This window comes from Amblyomma americanum, chromosome 5 (assembly GCF_052857255.1).
Source record: "Amblyomma americanum isolate KBUSLIRL-KWMA chromosome 5, ASM5285725v1, whole genome shotgun sequence".
Classification (NCBI taxonomy): domain Eukaryota; kingdom Metazoa; phylum Arthropoda; class Arachnida; order Ixodida; family Ixodidae; genus Amblyomma; species Amblyomma americanum.
Window position 1 is genome coordinate 110913486 of NC_135501.1, and position 17449 is coordinate 110930934.

General features: G+C 46.6%; 1 protein-coding gene across 2 annotated transcripts in view; it reads right to left on the reverse strand.

Annotated features, from left to right (window-relative positions):
* The window catches only part of LOC144132604 (multidrug resistance-associated protein 1-like), a 119882-nt gene that overhangs the window by 87197 nt on the left and 15236 nt on the right, over positions 1-17449 (reverse strand). For both annotated transcript variants that reach the window (XM_077665134.1, XM_077665133.1), the window contains exons 2-6: positions 13781-13927; positions 8516-8650; positions 7665-7793; positions 2888-3022; positions 810-877 (exon numbers count right to left, since the gene is read on the reverse strand). In XM_077665134.1, coding sequence (XP_077521260.1) covers positions 810-877; positions 2888-3022; positions 7665-7793; positions 8516-8650; positions 13781-13927 — 614 coding nt within the window. The remainder of the gene's footprint in view (positions 1-809; positions 878-2887; positions 3023-7664; positions 7794-8515; positions 8651-13780; positions 13928-17449) is intronic.

Sequence of the window (17449 nt, forward strand, 5' to 3'; positions counted from 1 at the left end):
ACACACACACACACACACACACACACACACACACACACACACACACACACACACACACACACACACACACACACACACACACACACACACACACACACACACACACACACACACGCACACGCACACACACACACACACACACACACACACACACACACACACACACACACACACGCACGCACACACACACACACACACACACACACACACACACACACACACACACACACACACACACACACACACACACAATTCTCACACACCCAGACCAAGGCTTCATCGCCGAAGAAGGTGAAACTTGAACTGCAATAACAAGTCCGCTTCCAGCGCTAAACCGCCACTTCCTCCGCGTAAGACTTGCGACTGCCTTACATTCTTACTGAGTTTCGCTTCCGATAGGCTGACGCACAAGCATATCGCGCACTCAAACGAATCCAACAACCAAAATAAGGCGGAGCGAAGAAGGAGAAGAGATGGAAGACGAGAGAAAAATGAAGAAAGAAGAGGAGAAGGGTCAGAAAGTGTAGCGACGCCGTCGTGCAGAGAGAAACAGAAAGAAGAAAACGTTACCGGATAAGGCCAAAGGTAGGCTCTCGCTGAATGTATCAATTAAGCCGCTTTCTTTTAAAAGCGATTTGAAACGTCTTCACCTGTAGATTTTGATCCCCTAGCACATCCCACACACATACACAGCTGCTGGGTTGAGAAATTCTTCGAGGTAAAATAAATATATATTGCAGTAAGAGGAGCGCCTATACCTAACGCTGGGAAAATAAATGGGCTGAGAAATGAAGAGGTTAGTTTCGTACCTCCACACGAGGGTGTATAACAGCCTACTCAGCACCGATCGTCGAAGTTCTTCCATCGTGCCCTGAACCTGTGAACAAAAAATTAATGTGTACAAGCATCTAGAACAAATATTCTTTCTAATTTAATACGATTTTTGAAATGTCATTTCATATTCCGAAGCATTGAAAGTTAGAGAAACGAATGTGAAAAGAAAACGACTTTAGTGGGCTTTTAAAAAGTATACAGCGCCCTTATACATATTGTTCTGGATAAACTAGAGCAAAACAAAAATAAAAACCGAATGCGTTCTTCCGGATTAAAATTGAGTTAATGATGTTAGGAGTTATGCCTTAGTTATGTTTCGTTGCGACTACGTTGATATTTTTGTGTACAGCAATAATTTAACAATTTAAACCTGGCTTTAAAAGCTGATTTGTGAGTTGTAAACCTGTCGAGCGCCGGAAATGGTGCGGCCCCGGTGCTTCCGGCCTGGTGGCCTTAGCGTAGACTTTTTAATTGGGCAACAATGAAAGAACATAAAATTAATAAAAGTACCACGTGAGAGGATGCTCTCTGGGCCTGAATTCGCCGCGACGCGCCAACAGAAACGCGAAGCCGCGTCACCGTCTGCGCAGAATTGATGACTCTGGTAGCGCTTTACTGAGGCATGCTTGAGCGCTTTGTATTTGAATGAACTCGGACGCGCAGAGCACGCTGCCATGTGGTATTTTTTGTTACCATTTATGAAAATAGTAATAATATTAATTATTTTTCGGAGAAAGGATATGGCGCAGTATCTGTCTCATATATCGGTGAACACCTGAATCGCGCCGTAAGGGAAGGGATAAAGGAGGGAGTGAAAGTAGAAAGCAAGAAAGAGGTGCCGTAGTGGAGGGCTCCGGAATAATTTCGACCACCTGGGGATCTTTAATGTGCACTGACATCGAACAGCACACGGGCGTCTTAGCGTTTTGCCTCCATAAAAACGGAGCCGCCGCGGTCGGGTTCGAACCCGGGAACTCCGGATCTGTAGTCGAGCGCCCTAATGATCCGCAGTTCCCGGGTTCGAGCCCGACCGCGGCGGCTGTGTTTTTATGGAGGCAAAACGTTAAGGCGCCCGTGTGCTGTGCGATGTCAGTGCACGTTAAGATCCCCAGGTGGTCGAAATTATTCCGGAACCCTCCACTACGGCACCTCTTCCCTCCTTCTTTCACTCCCTCCTTTATCCTTTCCCCTACGGCGCGGTTCAGGTGTCCGCCGATATATGAGATTCCACAGGCTTTTTTTTTCGGCCGCATATAAGCACCTACGCTGAGGCTACTATACCAAGTAGGAATAATCTGCGTGAGATCATTTTCATGGCGTTATGCGGCTTTCTGGTTCACACTTGATGCTTCAGACCATGTTTAAAACGGTAAGTAATAGGGCGACTAATTAATATAAAAGGACGACAAAAAATACTAGCCTTTACTTTACAGTACACCAAAGAACATTAAATTGACTTGAGGGCCGAGCAACTTTCTCATTTTTTTTTAAAATCCTGATTGATCTTAGCAGAGAAACTCTGCTGGCAAGAACACCCAGCATGGTAGGTGCCTTGTGGCTACAGCATATGGCCCCGCATTCCTTCGATTACAATGACGCTGACAGGAAGTGCGCCCACTCATTCGGCCTTAAGCTAGTTTCTGGAGATTGCGTTGCGTTTTGCATTATTGTCGAGTAAGAACCACTTTGGGGTGCGTTTGATAAACGAAATATTGCATCCTTATACCTGTGGTCAGAATAAACAGTTGCATCTCATCTTTAAACCCATATTTACAGCCACATATTCACGTTGTCTGATATTTTATTTGTATTAATGGATCTAAATCAGTTGCAGAGAGCTACAAATGTATCATCTATGATCAAGCGGGGTTTAACGTCCCAAAGCGACTCAGGCTATGACAGACGCTGTAGTGAAGGGCTCCGTAAATTTCGACAATTTTTGGTTCTTTAACCGCAGGTGGTCATAATTTTCGCAGCCCTTCTAATTATGTGTGCAGGGCTTTCTCACGTACTATTCAGTTTTACAGTAAAGGCATCAGGAAAATCTTTGTACCTGCTTCCCGCCACACGTCACTGTGGGAGTGTCGAGACATCCAGAGAAAAGAATGCATCCCATTACGGTGGTGAGAACGATGGCCTCCGTCACAGCCATAGAGCATAAATCTTTCTGAGCGTATTGTAGCCGGTCCTGCATATGAAAAAGACGGCTGTGAAACAACACATGTGACGAGGAGAAAATGATAGCAAATGTAAGGACGCAAAGGCAGTATTTATTATGAACCCAGATTGTTTTGTTCCTGTGCGGGTTGTGGTTTATGGGGTTTAACATCCGAAAGAGACTCAGCGACGCCGTAGTTGACCGCTCCAGACCATTTCGATTACCTGGTCTTCTTTTACATGCACTAACAGCAGACGCTACACAAGCCTCTAGCATTTGGCCTCCATTGAAATGCGACCGCCCGGCCGGGACCCGGGTCTCTATGGTCAGCTGCAGAGCACCCTAGCCACTGAGTCACCGCGGCTGCTCATTATGACCGTACTCTTAATTTTTAATAATAAAAACAATGCATCGCCATCCGCTCTTTTGACTACGGAGAAAACTCGCATTGAATGTTGAATGAGAGGCTGAGCTGGTGACGGCATCAATAGTGGAGTGGCGGCTTGCTCAGATGTCGGTTAGAGGTTACAACAGCTTCTGGACACGCCGAAAAGGCTAAGGCAAATGCAAATGCGACGGGGACACGGCCCGTTGGTGCGACAGTTGCAATGCGAATGCCGGCTGCCGTATCCCCATTCCCTCGCAAGAAACGTGCTGGCGAGTATGGCGCAGATGCCGACATTAGTTCATCTGGAAGCGAAGCAGTGCAGGCGGTGATGCCCCAATGCTTCCTTCAATCAAGCTGAGAGTCCGATTTGACAGTTGTGGTATAAAAAGGGTCACAATAAGGACGAGAAAAAAATGCCACTCCAAAAAAAAAAAAACTGCTGCTTCTATCTGTTAAGCTGCTAGGAAAGCAAAGGCGTTTACGACCTCACATTGACATTTACAACCTAAAAAAGGTGTTAGCGCATCGTTAGCAGTAATGTTAAGGCTTTTCGCATCCACTTGCCGGATTCCAACATAAGAACATACTTACAATCACATATCATAAGTCCCAAGAATGATTTCATGGACGTCGGTATGGCATTTTCCCGAGGTAACCGCCCATAACATATTTATCCTTACGAAAAGTTGAGCTAGATGCTAAAGAAATGTGTAAATTAACCACGCAATCACGCACAGCATTATGACAGCTATTCCTGGAGTTAATGTTTGGCATGTTTGCGGCGTCATCACATACAAGATTTACTTGTTCTTGAAAGCCATATAATAGTACACGCAGGTTTTACTGCGCAGAAAACTACTGCGGAGGTTATCGAAGTGGCCTCTGCAAAAGCCAACTTGATTACTGCAATTTTTTTAAAACACAAATTTCATCTCCCACACCAATTTTCGGCCTCACATGGAATGTTAGTATATGGTCAGTGAAAGACCTGTGCACGCGTACTGGCCTGCGCTGCGCGTGAACATTATGTGAACCTGATACTGCGGTAGGGGAAACATTCACGCATTTCTCGTGCACTAAAATAAAGTACAGAAAACTTTTTTGCAATGAAGGATGCAAGAAAACTTTGTACAAATTTAACGCACACACTGTGGCACACCGCGATCACATGAACAGGCCCAAAGCCCCAAACAAGGAATCAAAGATCGTAACAGCAGGGTTTGAGTAACTCAAGTAGCCGCTTTATGCAACTGATGTTGGCTCTTGCAGATGCATCATTGAGGAAAGCATGCTTTTAATTCCAACTGATAGCAGTGAAATACGACTGGACACGTGGCGCTACGCTTTGGTTTGTTCTTTCACCTTATGCAGCGAAGCATACAGACATCCACCTATTCAAGACGTAATTCCAAGGCGGTGGTGCTTGAAGAAGTCGTCAGTTATTGGTGACGGAATATAAAAATTGGAGCTGGTTTAGCTCTGGTTAAACCTGGAGTGACGCGAGAGCTACAGCTGGCCGAGTGGAACTTGGTCACGTGGCCAACCACGTGATCAGCCACGGCGCCGCGCCACCGGCAGCTGCTCCGCACCACGTGACAAACCACGTGACAGCGTGCTGGCGCAGCCACAGGGTGGCACGCCGCCACGCTGAAAGCTCGAAATACTACCGTAATGTAGCTATCGCTACAATAATTCATCCTGAAACCCAGGCTGATACCGAATTTGAAAAAAGACTGTCTCGCGTTTAATGGGGGCGGCGCTTTAAACAATATCGTGGTGAAGAGTGAGACTTATTTAGGTGTTGGCAAAAGCCTTTTCTCCACACAGAGGCAGCATCGAATGGCAATTGATGTAATATTTTAGCTACGCCATACGAGTACCGAAATTTCGGAGGCGTAATGGCCTGAAACAGAATACGGGTGTATTCGCTTACCTTTAACCAATATCTAGGTGCAAATACTGATGGGGACTGTTTCTAATCAAAGCGGACCTATACACCATCTTATTACAGTCTCGAAAGGGATAGCCGAGCACGCACTGCAGAAAACAGAGGCCGGCCTCCATTTTCTGTTGGCTGCCAAAACGCGTCCGTGTGTGCATAGGGCGTGTATACAGGGTGATTCACCTAAGACCTTACACAGTTTGTGAAAAGAGGCTTTTTGAGTTAGATGAGAGCTTCTTCGGCATGCGCATTGTAAGCGGTGTAGGGCATCCAAATGCAGCTAAGACTTGCTAACCAGCAAACTGGATAACCAATATTGAGTAAACTTTTTAATTATTACTGTTAGGTCCCTAATTATTGATAGCAGCGTAGCCCGATGTAGCTGTCATTCGTATCACTTTCTGCAAATTCAAAAATTTGGTTACCCTCGGCACTGTGGCTCAACCAATTTTGGCTATTTAGACGAGTAACGTGAACTGGAGAGTTTGCTTTGCCTGCAAGCTTCCCAAAAATGCGTGTATTTTTACACGATGTAGCCAAAACTCGTTGGGCCACAGCTCCGAGGGAAATCCCTTTCCGAAATTCTAAAACTTATATGGTTTGGTTTAGTTTGGTTAATGCGGTTTAATGTCCCAAAGCGGCTCAGGCTTTGAAGGACGTGTAGTGAAGGGCTCCGGAAATTTCGACTACCTGGGGTTCATTACCGTGCACTGACATCGCGCAGTACAAGGGCCTCCAGAATTTCGCCTCCATCATAATTCGACCGCCGGGTCCAGGATCGAACCCGCGTCTTTCGTGTCAGCAGCCGAGCGCCATAACCATAACTGAGCCACAAAACTGATATGGATATTATTTATATGGATATTACTTATATGGATCTTAGTGATATGAAGGTGGGCTACAGGCCTCTTAATAATTAAGGAACCTAACAGTAATAGTTGAAAAGTTAGCTATCAAATATTAGGCAAACAGCCCGCTAGTTAGCACAGCTTAGCTGTATTCGGATGTTTTACACCGGTGGCAACGCTATGCCGGAAAAAGCGCTCTTTAACTGTAAATCCTATTTTTAAAAATAGCTTAAAGTCTTAGGTGGAACTACCTGTATGTGTATCTGGCGCTGTTGACTGTGTAAATATCTCTGTGCCCACCACGTAGATGTAGTGAACTTCATAGGGCCATCATCGTGTAATTTATGGATGTACAAATAAGGAGAGAAAAAAAAAAGATTCCTGACCGCCGTTACGACGAACAGAACGTGCGTCAGCAGCTGTGTCGCTGTGGCGTATTCAGCTTGCAGCGCTTTCTGTCGAGTACTAAAAACACCGACTAAGCACTAAGAACCACAGGTGGACCATTGCGGTTCACAGGAAGGACTTCATGGCACGCGCAAATGCAAGAGTAAGTTTTCGGAAACTGCCGGTGTAACTACCTCGCCACCGCGCTACATTTACGAGTGCATGTCACCATGTAAGAGTAGTATGCACTTAAGCAAGTGTCCTCGGACTATTTTCTCAAAAATAGGCCAACGGAACATAACCCTATGCCGATGCTGCACCTTGGCTACGCTAGGAAGGTAAACATTGCATGTGGTTTAATAATAATAACAAAAACATTTACAATTTTAAGAAAGGTCTGCCGAAGTCATAAAGGCTTTTAGGGTAGGACCCGGAGATCGGTGAATGGCGAAGATATTGCAAAACAAGCGTGACAAAACAAGCAAACAAGAATAACCTTCATGCCAAAAGCAAACAAGAACAAAGAAACACTGCACCTGTTTCCCTTGTGCGCAAGGTAGCGGCGCCGCGGCTGGAGCTGTGGCGTTGAAATTGCGTGGCTGCGAAACTGTTTTGACAAATTTTGTTTCTGGGGTGAGGAATGGCGCAGCGGCAGTGTTGATGATCGCCCGTAAGACAATCGCGTCGGAGCCCCTGTGCTACCCTTGAATACGAAAATTTCGATTACCAAAAAGGAAGGTTTCCTCATGAGAGCTTGTTTTTTCTGTCTCGTTTAATGTCATACTTTGTTGTGTCACCGTATAAAAATGGCACTGATTCATTAACTTTTCAGTTTTGGTTTTTATCTTGCGTCCTGCTCCCGTCTCTCCCAAATTTAAACCCTGAAAATTAATGAATAATACTAGTGGCTGATTCGCGCTTGCTCGTGTCTGTGCCGCTAGTCAAAACTGTGAATAGTCTTCTAGCGTCAGCAAGCAGTGCGGTCGTCAGAAATGTACGGAAACAAGGTAGGGCACACCCGGGCGTTCTTGGGGTTTCTCATGCTCATAATTCTTCTAATGCGCGATACCTACGGATACCCCACGTAATGAGAATCTGCGCACTCACAGCTGCCGTGGTAGCAAGAAGCAAGTCCGTGACGACGGCCACCAAGTGGAGGAAATGGGCACCGCAGAGTGAGAAAGAAGAACCGGCCTGGCGCCACCTTGCGCATAACGACATGAAAGGCGCCAGTATCTGAAAGCGCATATGTAAAATTAGACTCGAGCAAAACACATCGATGTGAAGGATAAGCAAGGTGCTGCCAAATTTTCAGCGTCACACTTAAAGCAGCAGCATGAAGGTTCATTTCTTCAGGCTAGAGCCACGAGTACCTCAGATACCGCGCAAAAGAGGTCCCATCGCAAGAAACTTGTAAGGAATATTACGACTGTGATCGCGAGATTAAGTTACACCTGGTCATTACAGAAACACGCCAACAAAAGTAGAGGAGTTCTAAAAACAAATTGGCAAGCTTTGTTGTGTTCTCTATCTTTAGCTGACAACAGCACAAATAAACGTTGTTTTTTTCTGTTAAACGTATTTCTTTTGGTATTTGTTTATGTGCATTTGCTGCTTGAATTTCAACTGAAAACGATGGAATTGAAAAGCATTCATGGCAGGTTCCTTATGGGGCCATGAAGCAGCCCGTTTCCGCCTCTTCTTAATTTTACTGTTTGGAAACAGCACGAAGCGCTGCGGCGTGAGGGTACGTCTAACCGCCCTCTCTCCCCTCAACCTAACCGGCACTGTAATATTATGAAGATGGAGCCGAAAAAAAAAAATTGCGTTCCTACTTTCCTGTTCTTTTTTTTGCGCAATTTGTGCTGAGCAGGACAAGCAGCCTACGACGCTTTCAAGATGCCTGATAAGTCACTTTAAATCAAGGATGAAGTTGAATATACTTTGTGAGAACTTACCAGTGCCACGGGTAGAGTGTACAGCGATGATAAATGAAGGTAATTCAAGGCAGTATGAGCAAGTTGTGATTGCATTCTTTGCTCTACAATAACACCTTGCCACACACAAACTGAGCATGTTGCAAAGCTGCAAATCTGAAAGGCAAGAATGACACGTCCAGCGTTCTTCGGCAAAACTTTGGCACGTGTAGAGCATTCGAAGACACTGTTATGAACATACTTGTTTTGATCGTCTCTTTGAACGAGTTGTTAAGACTGACATTGAAAACATATGGGATGCGTTTTCGACAACATCAGTGGCAGCTGTTGAATATGATTACATGGTTTTATGAGCACAAATTATGCAAGTGGTCTTATCTTCCGATGCGTAGCAAAATCTTATTTCTAATGCTTGTTCGGGGCTCTCAACGAATAGGTAAGACTGTCAAAGAAAACCGACAGGGTTTCTTTGGTGCAGTATTTGTGAGCCAACTGTGAAATATTGTAAGAAATCTGTGAGCAAATTTGATGCGAGTGATGTAATCTCCCGATGCGCCGCAAAACGTTCATTTTGAAGCTTGTTATGCACTCGCACCTAGTAGGTAAGATTGCCATAAGCCTCGTTTACATGAACCCAACGGCGGCGGCGAGGCAGGCGATAGAATTGAGCAAGGTCATCCGAACTCGACGACTACGTTTTCACATGAACTCGAATTTAGCGAGTTGAGACCGGTTCAACTGCAGCGTCGAGTAGCGCAGCGGAAGAGGGCAGTGGCAGCCTCCAAGATTGCGGAATCGAAACAGCTGTCTCGGAGGCGCGACGGCGCAAGCGAAAAACAGGTTCGCAGTCATCGCCTCTCTTCCCACTAACCCAACTCTTCAACTCGATCCGGTTCATATGCTTTCTACTTTTGGCGTTGAGCGACTCAACCTACCGCCTGCCGAGGAGTTGACTGGACTCGCTCCCTCAACTCGCGGACCCGACTCTGCGGTGTAAATGAGCCCAGTAACCGGTTTTCAACTCAGCTGCTCAACTCAATCAATCGTGTAAAATACGCTATAGGAAATCGATCGGATGCGTCTGTGACAATAAATAGGAAACTAGAAGAATCCCAATGAAGGATCTGCGTATATAAAGATTGTTATGCTGCAGTCTTACGATATGCGAGAAAACTGCTTTAATAACCAACAACCTCTTGAGAAAATCCGCTTATCTAGAATTTCTGGGTATGAAAGAAAGAATACCACGTAGCGCCACATGCCGTCTAACTCGCCATCAAAAACAAAATGGAGCTGACTTTGCGTTTCAAGCTCCTCTCACGCCTAAACTGGCGATTATTAGGAATTGCGAAATACCTCGTGTGGGCTCGTGTGTACATGTAAGAAGCCCTAATATTTTCTCTGTACCCTAATATTTTTTAGCTTTCTTTTCTAAGGCGCCTACTCTGATGTATCTACGAAGTTATGAAAGTTTAAACACAGAAGTATTGTTCACAGTCTTATAGCCGCACCTGTACAGCTCTTTTGTCATCCTGCGCTGAACAACTGAACCAGCGCGTTCGCCCAGAATAGTAGTTTCTTTATGGATCGCTTGCTGTACTCGCGTTTTCACCGTTCATTTACACATCTACAACTTAGCCGAAATCTGAGCAGCTGTTATACTCAACAGGACCCATGCGAATATTAGCTAAGAGAAGTGATCAGCGTACTCTTGATGTAATCTAGTGGATTTTGTTCTCTAGACTGGAGTAACGATAGATTCTAAAGCATATTTAGGATAACAAGACTACCTGAAAAATCACTGAGGTCAATATTGCAGGAGCACAGTATGCCAATCTCCCTCGTAGCCGCAGAAGCAAACATGTCCAACTATTCTGGACAAAAGCACTTTTGAACGGCAAAGAGCTATGAACGCAATTTTTTTATCTATTATAAGATTTCACTAACAATCGTGTGCGCGAAGATCTTCGGTCGACAGGCTGCCACTTTTTTTGCTATTATCGTTTTGCTATCATCAAAAAAAGGTTCCCATTGGTTTTCTAGGGAGCCTTGATTCCTCCATGTGACCGATGAAAGAGTTTGTTAAAATTTTGCTGCTCATTAGATGATTGGGCAATTAACCACAATATTTCTATAACAGCACCTTAAAATTTTGTTGAATAATGTTGGACCTGGAGTAAAGGATACGAGGCAGAAAACTCAAAGATTTGGGGAAATCTTTTATTTTCTTTAAATACCCAAACCTGAAATGTGCTATTATGCAACAACAGGTCCACAATGTTCTTGTCCTTGGGAAAGATATTTCTACGCGTCCACAAAGCCGGGTTAATGTAGACAAAGTCTTGTACCTAATACATAAAGAAATCCTCGTCAAATATGTGCCACAATATACAATCAGTGGTATGCGAATATTCGAAAAGTTTCATTAGTGAATCGAATATCCTCCAACTCAATTATTTCAAAGAATCAAAGAGTGTATGTTAAAACTAATCTGAAACGAATCAAATATACTGCAAACTTTTCGTGTACCTTTCAAACAATTGACATCCAGCTCTTTGAATAATGCTCGCCATATTTTTCTCGGACGATGATTCCAAAAACAGGGCCCACACCTACATCAACGTGCCGTCCTAGCGCAATCAGTATGTGCTAGATGAGGGGTCAGGCGCCAAGGCTTCATATCTTTCGTGTGGCTTGCTTTGCAATGCTCATACATGGCCTCTAAGAATCGACGACGCGGCCGGCAACGTTACTGTAGAGATAGCTCAGGCAAGTTCTGTAAACCTTCCCCTGTTTCCCAATCTCAGAGGCCATGGCATATGTAGCTATTAACTTTCTCATGTTCTGAGCTGTAGCTATATATTTTATTCTCTTTCGTCATCAATATCAGACGGTAATTTCCTCTTACCAGCAACTTGGCGGTGATAAAGTTAATTATACTGACTGTGTTGCGGTGCCTCATTGGCTACTGATTTTGCATCCTTTGACAGCCATAGCGTAAACTCCACAAATTATAGCCCCGGTTCGAAAACCAATTTTCAATTTTCACTTAAGCCTGCTTACGTAGATGAATGCGAAAGCGTGCGTTTCGCGGAAATGAAAGGCTTTTGAGGAAAGAAAAGGGTGCAGTAGCTCTCAAATCTTGGCATCTCGATGGACATCTCAACCGGTACTTAAAGAATGCAATTGAAGGTGAACTTGTCATCGGTCCGAACCCCTATCGCCTGTCGCAAGCTAGCCTCCAACTTCACATCTCGACATATCGGTGGTCACCTCAACAGCACATTAACAATATAAATGTAGTCTCTGAAAGCATGCAATTGAAGGTGCATACGTGATTGGTACCGAACTCCTGTTGCAAGCTAGCCTCCAACTGGACTAAAACATGTAAGCTAAATGCAAAGAAAAAATCTATGACGCCACCCTGATTGCTGTACGACGAGCGGTTGCTCAAAATTTTGGTGAATGTGTTCCGGAATGTTGCCATCATTTTGAGGTCAACCAGTGATAACATCATTGGAATTTCTTCTGGACCTGCAATATCCGTTGCTCAGGCCAGCGTGGTCGCTTCCGCGGACGTGGTATTGCGTCGCGCGTTTCGTTCCATCATTCCTGATGTATGGCTTTAGTCGCCAACGATCAGCAGGAGATTATTCCCACCCGCCTTGATGCCTTTACGCAACAGGGCCTTAAATCTAATTTTCTTTTTATTGGGTGAGCTGCACGTAAACGTTACGAAGGAACAGCCTAGGGTTCTTCTTTCTGCCCAATATATAGAAGGACAAACTACACTAATTAATCAAGAAATGCTTCAATAAGGCGCAAGTACTGCCCATGAGTACCTCGACCGAGCAACGGCTCGAACTCGGGGTGCACAACACGTAGGCAGAATTGGCGGAGGCAGTGCGAGAGATTGAGTACGACCGAGTCGGGCTGGGTGGCCCTTGCAAAAGTGGGACTCAAGCCAGACAGATGGATCCAAACCAAAGTAGAAACTAGTAGGAAAAGCAGGAACGCCTTGGCAATACACCCCCCCCCCCCCGCCTTCCCTAGAAACTTGCACCCAGAATTTAATGTAGAAAGAAGGGCCAAACGAGCGGAAGCTCAACAGCGAAGTTTTGAAAATATGGGAGCGAAGGAAGTCGCCTATGTCGGTGCGGCGAGTGGCAGAACGGGTGCGCCGGCAGCCTCCGTAGTCGATGGCCGTGGGGCACCGGTATGCGCGGCAGCCATCCAAAACCGCCACATATAGACTGCGGGGGAAGTTGCGATAACATTTGCTTTCGTAGAAAAGGAAGGAAAGTTCATAATTAGTGACACCTAAACTGCTGCCAACATTTTGTAAAGAGGAAGATATCGCCCGAATCAGCCAGAATCCTCACCCAAAGAACGCTGAATAGGAAATTACAGTTGATTTGGACACCTGCGCACGCTGCCGCCCTGGTAACGAGGCGGCTCACGAGCTAGCCCGAGATTTATACTTCCGGGCAGCCGTCGAGCCGCCCGCACACTGGGCATAACACGAGCGTCTTCAAAATTACGGCGAAATCATCGACCATTATAAATTGGGACGTAGCCCGGTACCCCCGCCAGATGTTGGCCTAAATAATAGAGAAGCTGTCGCGTGGAGGCGGCTCCAAATTAATACCTTCATTAACCCGGTCTGGGCGTTTCACATGCTACCAGAACTTACAGAGAATGATCAGTGCAAACACTGTGGGGCGAGAGGGACCCTTGACCACATAATTTGGAAGTGCCCACAATCCCTAAGGGTGGGACAAAATATAGTAAGTAGAGAAGCCTGTGAGACCCCGCTGCGAAGCGCAGACCCTACCATCATGCGACGCACTATCCATGTGGCGGAAGAGGCCGCAACAAGCCAAGGGCTGCCTGCCAGGCTTCAGTTCGCGGGCGCACTACTCCCTGTCTTCCAAGGCCTGCCTGCCGGGGGCGGGGAGGGAGGCGCCTTCTTTCCGATGTAAAGTAGTTGTTTCAACGAATCAATCCATCATTCCTGCTGTCTGTACATGGCAGCGATTGTGACTCAGCTGGTGTGTGACGCCATCACTTTCTAAATTTTGTGTCATCCTGTCACGTCATCTCGGACACCCAGGGCACGGGATCGATTCCCATTTAGACCCAATTATTTTTTCTTATTTTTATTCTAATGTCTCATGACGTCACATTACCGGTGACATCACAGGAGACCAACTTCCGGCGTCACATTTTCCGGACACTTCTGGCGTTCACATAGCCCGCTTTTGCATTCGGATTAAGAACACTCACCGCATAGGCGAAATCCAGGGCGGTGACAGGTGAGATTTTGCGGCGCCTGGGGAGTGCCCTCCAGTTTGTACCAAGAAAAGCCACACATACGCAGCCAACGCTGGTGAGCTTTAGCGATGCAGAGACCAGTGCTAGAAGGGCTTCGTGCTGGAAGAGGGAACAGATTTACAATGATGGTAATAGTTGGTCCCGTCATTTCATTGCCAGCGATTGTCGCTTTTGTGTTGAAACGCGTACGGCGCCGCCACGTGTTAACAATTAGAAATGATCACGAAGGTCGTATTGCTCGAAATCAAATGCTGATCAACGTCATTCGCATTTTGAAAATGAGGGCTACTTGTGTATTTCAGAATGCGTGCAAGAACACCTTAAAAGTTAGTGTTTTTTTTTTGTAACATTATGCTCCACAAATAATTTCAGAGGGACGCGTACACAAGGTTTGGAACTTTTACGTGGTTCTCAAACTAGAGTAAACAACACTGATTACTCTGTCTTAGCACATGCCAGCGTTGCACAGTCAGCGCATCTGACGCGTGTAAATTGCTCGTACATCAGTAGTGTCAGCTCTGTACCTATACTGGTGCTTCCGCTATAAAGTCCTGCCGTTTCTTCATATATAGATACTTGCTGAGGTGGGAGAGAGCTATTTTTCCGGTATAAACTGACACCCTGGTTAAAAACAAAGCGAACGGCTCAGGGTAGGTGGATCCGACTTGGTGTGAAATGTAGGGGTTGTGACCATAACAATTCAAAGAAGCGAAAGTTTTCAAAGTAGTTTTCATATTTCGCAGCGCTCCCATGACATCGGTCCTTCGGAATGAACAGCCAAGTACATCATTCAACAGGTTCTAAAGGCATGAAGCATCATTCCGAAGGCGGTGTATGTATATAACATAGGGTTACGGAGGCGTAAGATTGATTCCCTACTGGGGGTACCGGGCGAGAGCGCGGCCCCATATGAACGTATGTAAGTAAAACTCTTTATTCTCCTCGTTTCACAGAGTACAAATGGAGGCGGCTGCTTGCTAAAAGTTGGCGACTGCTTTGAAGAAGTGTGTGATAAAGTATGAAAGAGCAGCAGATTGGACAGCCGTCGCCGTAGCTCAGTTGGTAAGCGCACCGGACGCGATATTCAGAGGTCGTCGGTTCGGATCTCACCGGTGGCATGGTTGTTTTTCCTGCTGCTTTATAAGTAATTTTCTTTAAGCGATTTATTAATCTAAGTATTATTATCCCACTGATAAGCACAACACATTAAAAAAAAACGTTCCCCTATGCACCTTTGCTTTCGGTGACTGTTGGCTCCCTTCATAAGTTTGTCAAATGGGCCCCTCATTTACTTTACCTTGTCTGCTAATATATATATATATATATATATATATATATATATATATATATATATATATATATATATATATATATATATATATATATATATATATATATATATATATATATATTCTGATGAAGGTTATTCTAATGAAGGCCGTTCCACGGCCGAAACGGCAAATTACATTGTTTTCAAACGTTGGTTTCCATTTATTCGCTATATATATATATATATATATATATATATATATATATATATATATATATATATATATATATATTGACACGAGGATTGGAAGTAGAAGAAGAAAGAGATCGCAGCCTCGAGAAGTAGACGACGCTGAAGGGTAGATCCGTTTCTTTGGTGCCCTCGTTCAGTCGCTGCAGTTCCTTTTCAGTGTAACAACTGTTACACATCTGGTGGAGCAGTGCTGGGTACGCTTCCCGACCTGCGTACGCCTACGAGATAAAGACGGCACTCACACCGGTCCATCAGCGCCCAAGCCTCCGCCTCCGCGGTGAGACACCTGAGTTCGGGCCTCTTGACAACCCGACGAGGAAGACGCAGCCTCGACCGACGGTCCCACCGGAAATGGCCACAGACAGTAGGTTCCCGGCGCCCATCCTCTACCACACGCCGCGAACACCGCCATCTTTTCACGGCGACGCGTACGAAGATGCGGAAAACTGGCTGGACATCTTCGAGCGGGTCGCCCGCTACAACGGTTGGAGCGACGACCGTAAGCTCCATAATGTGTATTTTGCGCTCGAGGACTCCGCTAGGACATGGTACGAGAACCACGAGAGCAACCTGTCCTCCTGGGAGACATTTCGCCAAAATCTCATAGCTACATTCACCAACGCAGACCGCCGGGAGAAAGCTGAAGCTGCGCTTCGCTCCCGTAACCAGCGGACTAACTAAAGCGTCCGCATGTATGTAGAGGACATGACGCGCCTCTTCAAGCGTGCTGACCCATCCATGGCGGAGGAGACGAAGCTTCGCCACCTCATGCGCGGGGTCAAGCAGGAACTTTTCGCCGGTCTTGTGCGCAGTCCACCGCGTACTGTTGCCGAATTCCTCACGGAAGCGACTACCATGGAGACGACGATCCTGCAACGAGCCCGCCAATACAATCGGGATGTAAGCACGCTTTGGCCCGCTGTTTCTTCGATGCCGCTAGGGAGTGATGCGGCCGTTTTACGAGACCTAATCAGGTCGATCGTCAGGGAGGAATTACAAGCCCTCCAGCTGCCTCCCAGCGCGCCGTCTGTTACATCGCTGTCTGAAGTCGTCCGGGAGGAGGTGCACCTAGCAGCACAGCAGCAACAACTGCCTGAGATCCCAAGACAGACTGAGGTCAGACCAACCTATGCATCTGTCCTCTGCCGGGCCCCAACGCCAAGCTATGACGTGAATACCGCGACTCACGCAGCGCAGCAGTCTGGTCTTTCCCGTGTGCCTGCTCGACCAGCTTATCAGCGGCCACGGAAGTGTGAAGTGTGGCGTGCACCGGACCGGCGGCCCCTTTGCTACCACTGTGGTGAGGCGGGACATCTTTACAGGGGCTGCCCGTACCGCCGAGTGGGTCTGCGTGGTTTCGCGCCCGACGACCCTTGCCCCCGGAATGGCGAACGACCATTTGAAAATGAAGCTCATCTGTCGGCCCGTCAGAGGCCTGGGTCGCTACGATCCTAGGTCGTCATCTCCGCTGCGTTGCCGTTCCCCAAGCCCTCGCCGAGACGCCGGCTACCCTGAGCGGCGTTCTCCCAGTCCACGCCGGGAAAACTAATTCCAGCGGTCTCCGGAGGCAAGGCCGCTGCTGTCGGGAAAACTGAAGATCCTCCGCCGCCGATATACCGATACGCTGATTCCTCACCGGGGCAGGGTAGCGACAGCATCCGACGCGCTACTTCTGATTTGCGTGTGATGACTATTGGAACTGACACCATCGCTTTACTTGATACTGGGGCTGACTATTCCGTGATGAGCCACACCCTCGCCCAGGAATTGAGCAAAGTTTTGACACCATGGTTGGGCCCTAGCATTCGCACGGCTGGAGGTCACCTCATTAGCCCGGCCGGAAGGTGCACAGCCCGAGTCGGCATCCGCGGGTGAATTTCGTCTACGTGGGTGAATTCGTCGTGTTGAGCGAGTGTTCGAGAGATTTGATCCTGGGCCTCGACTTTCTACAGGCAAACGGTGCTGTGATCGATCTACACGAGGCGCGAGTCACATTTTCGACGAAGCAAGCCGTGGCGCACAGTAACACAGAAGGCTCAGGAGTCAACGCTCTGCGTATAGTCGAAGACGACGTAACGCTTCCACCACTGTCCAGTGCG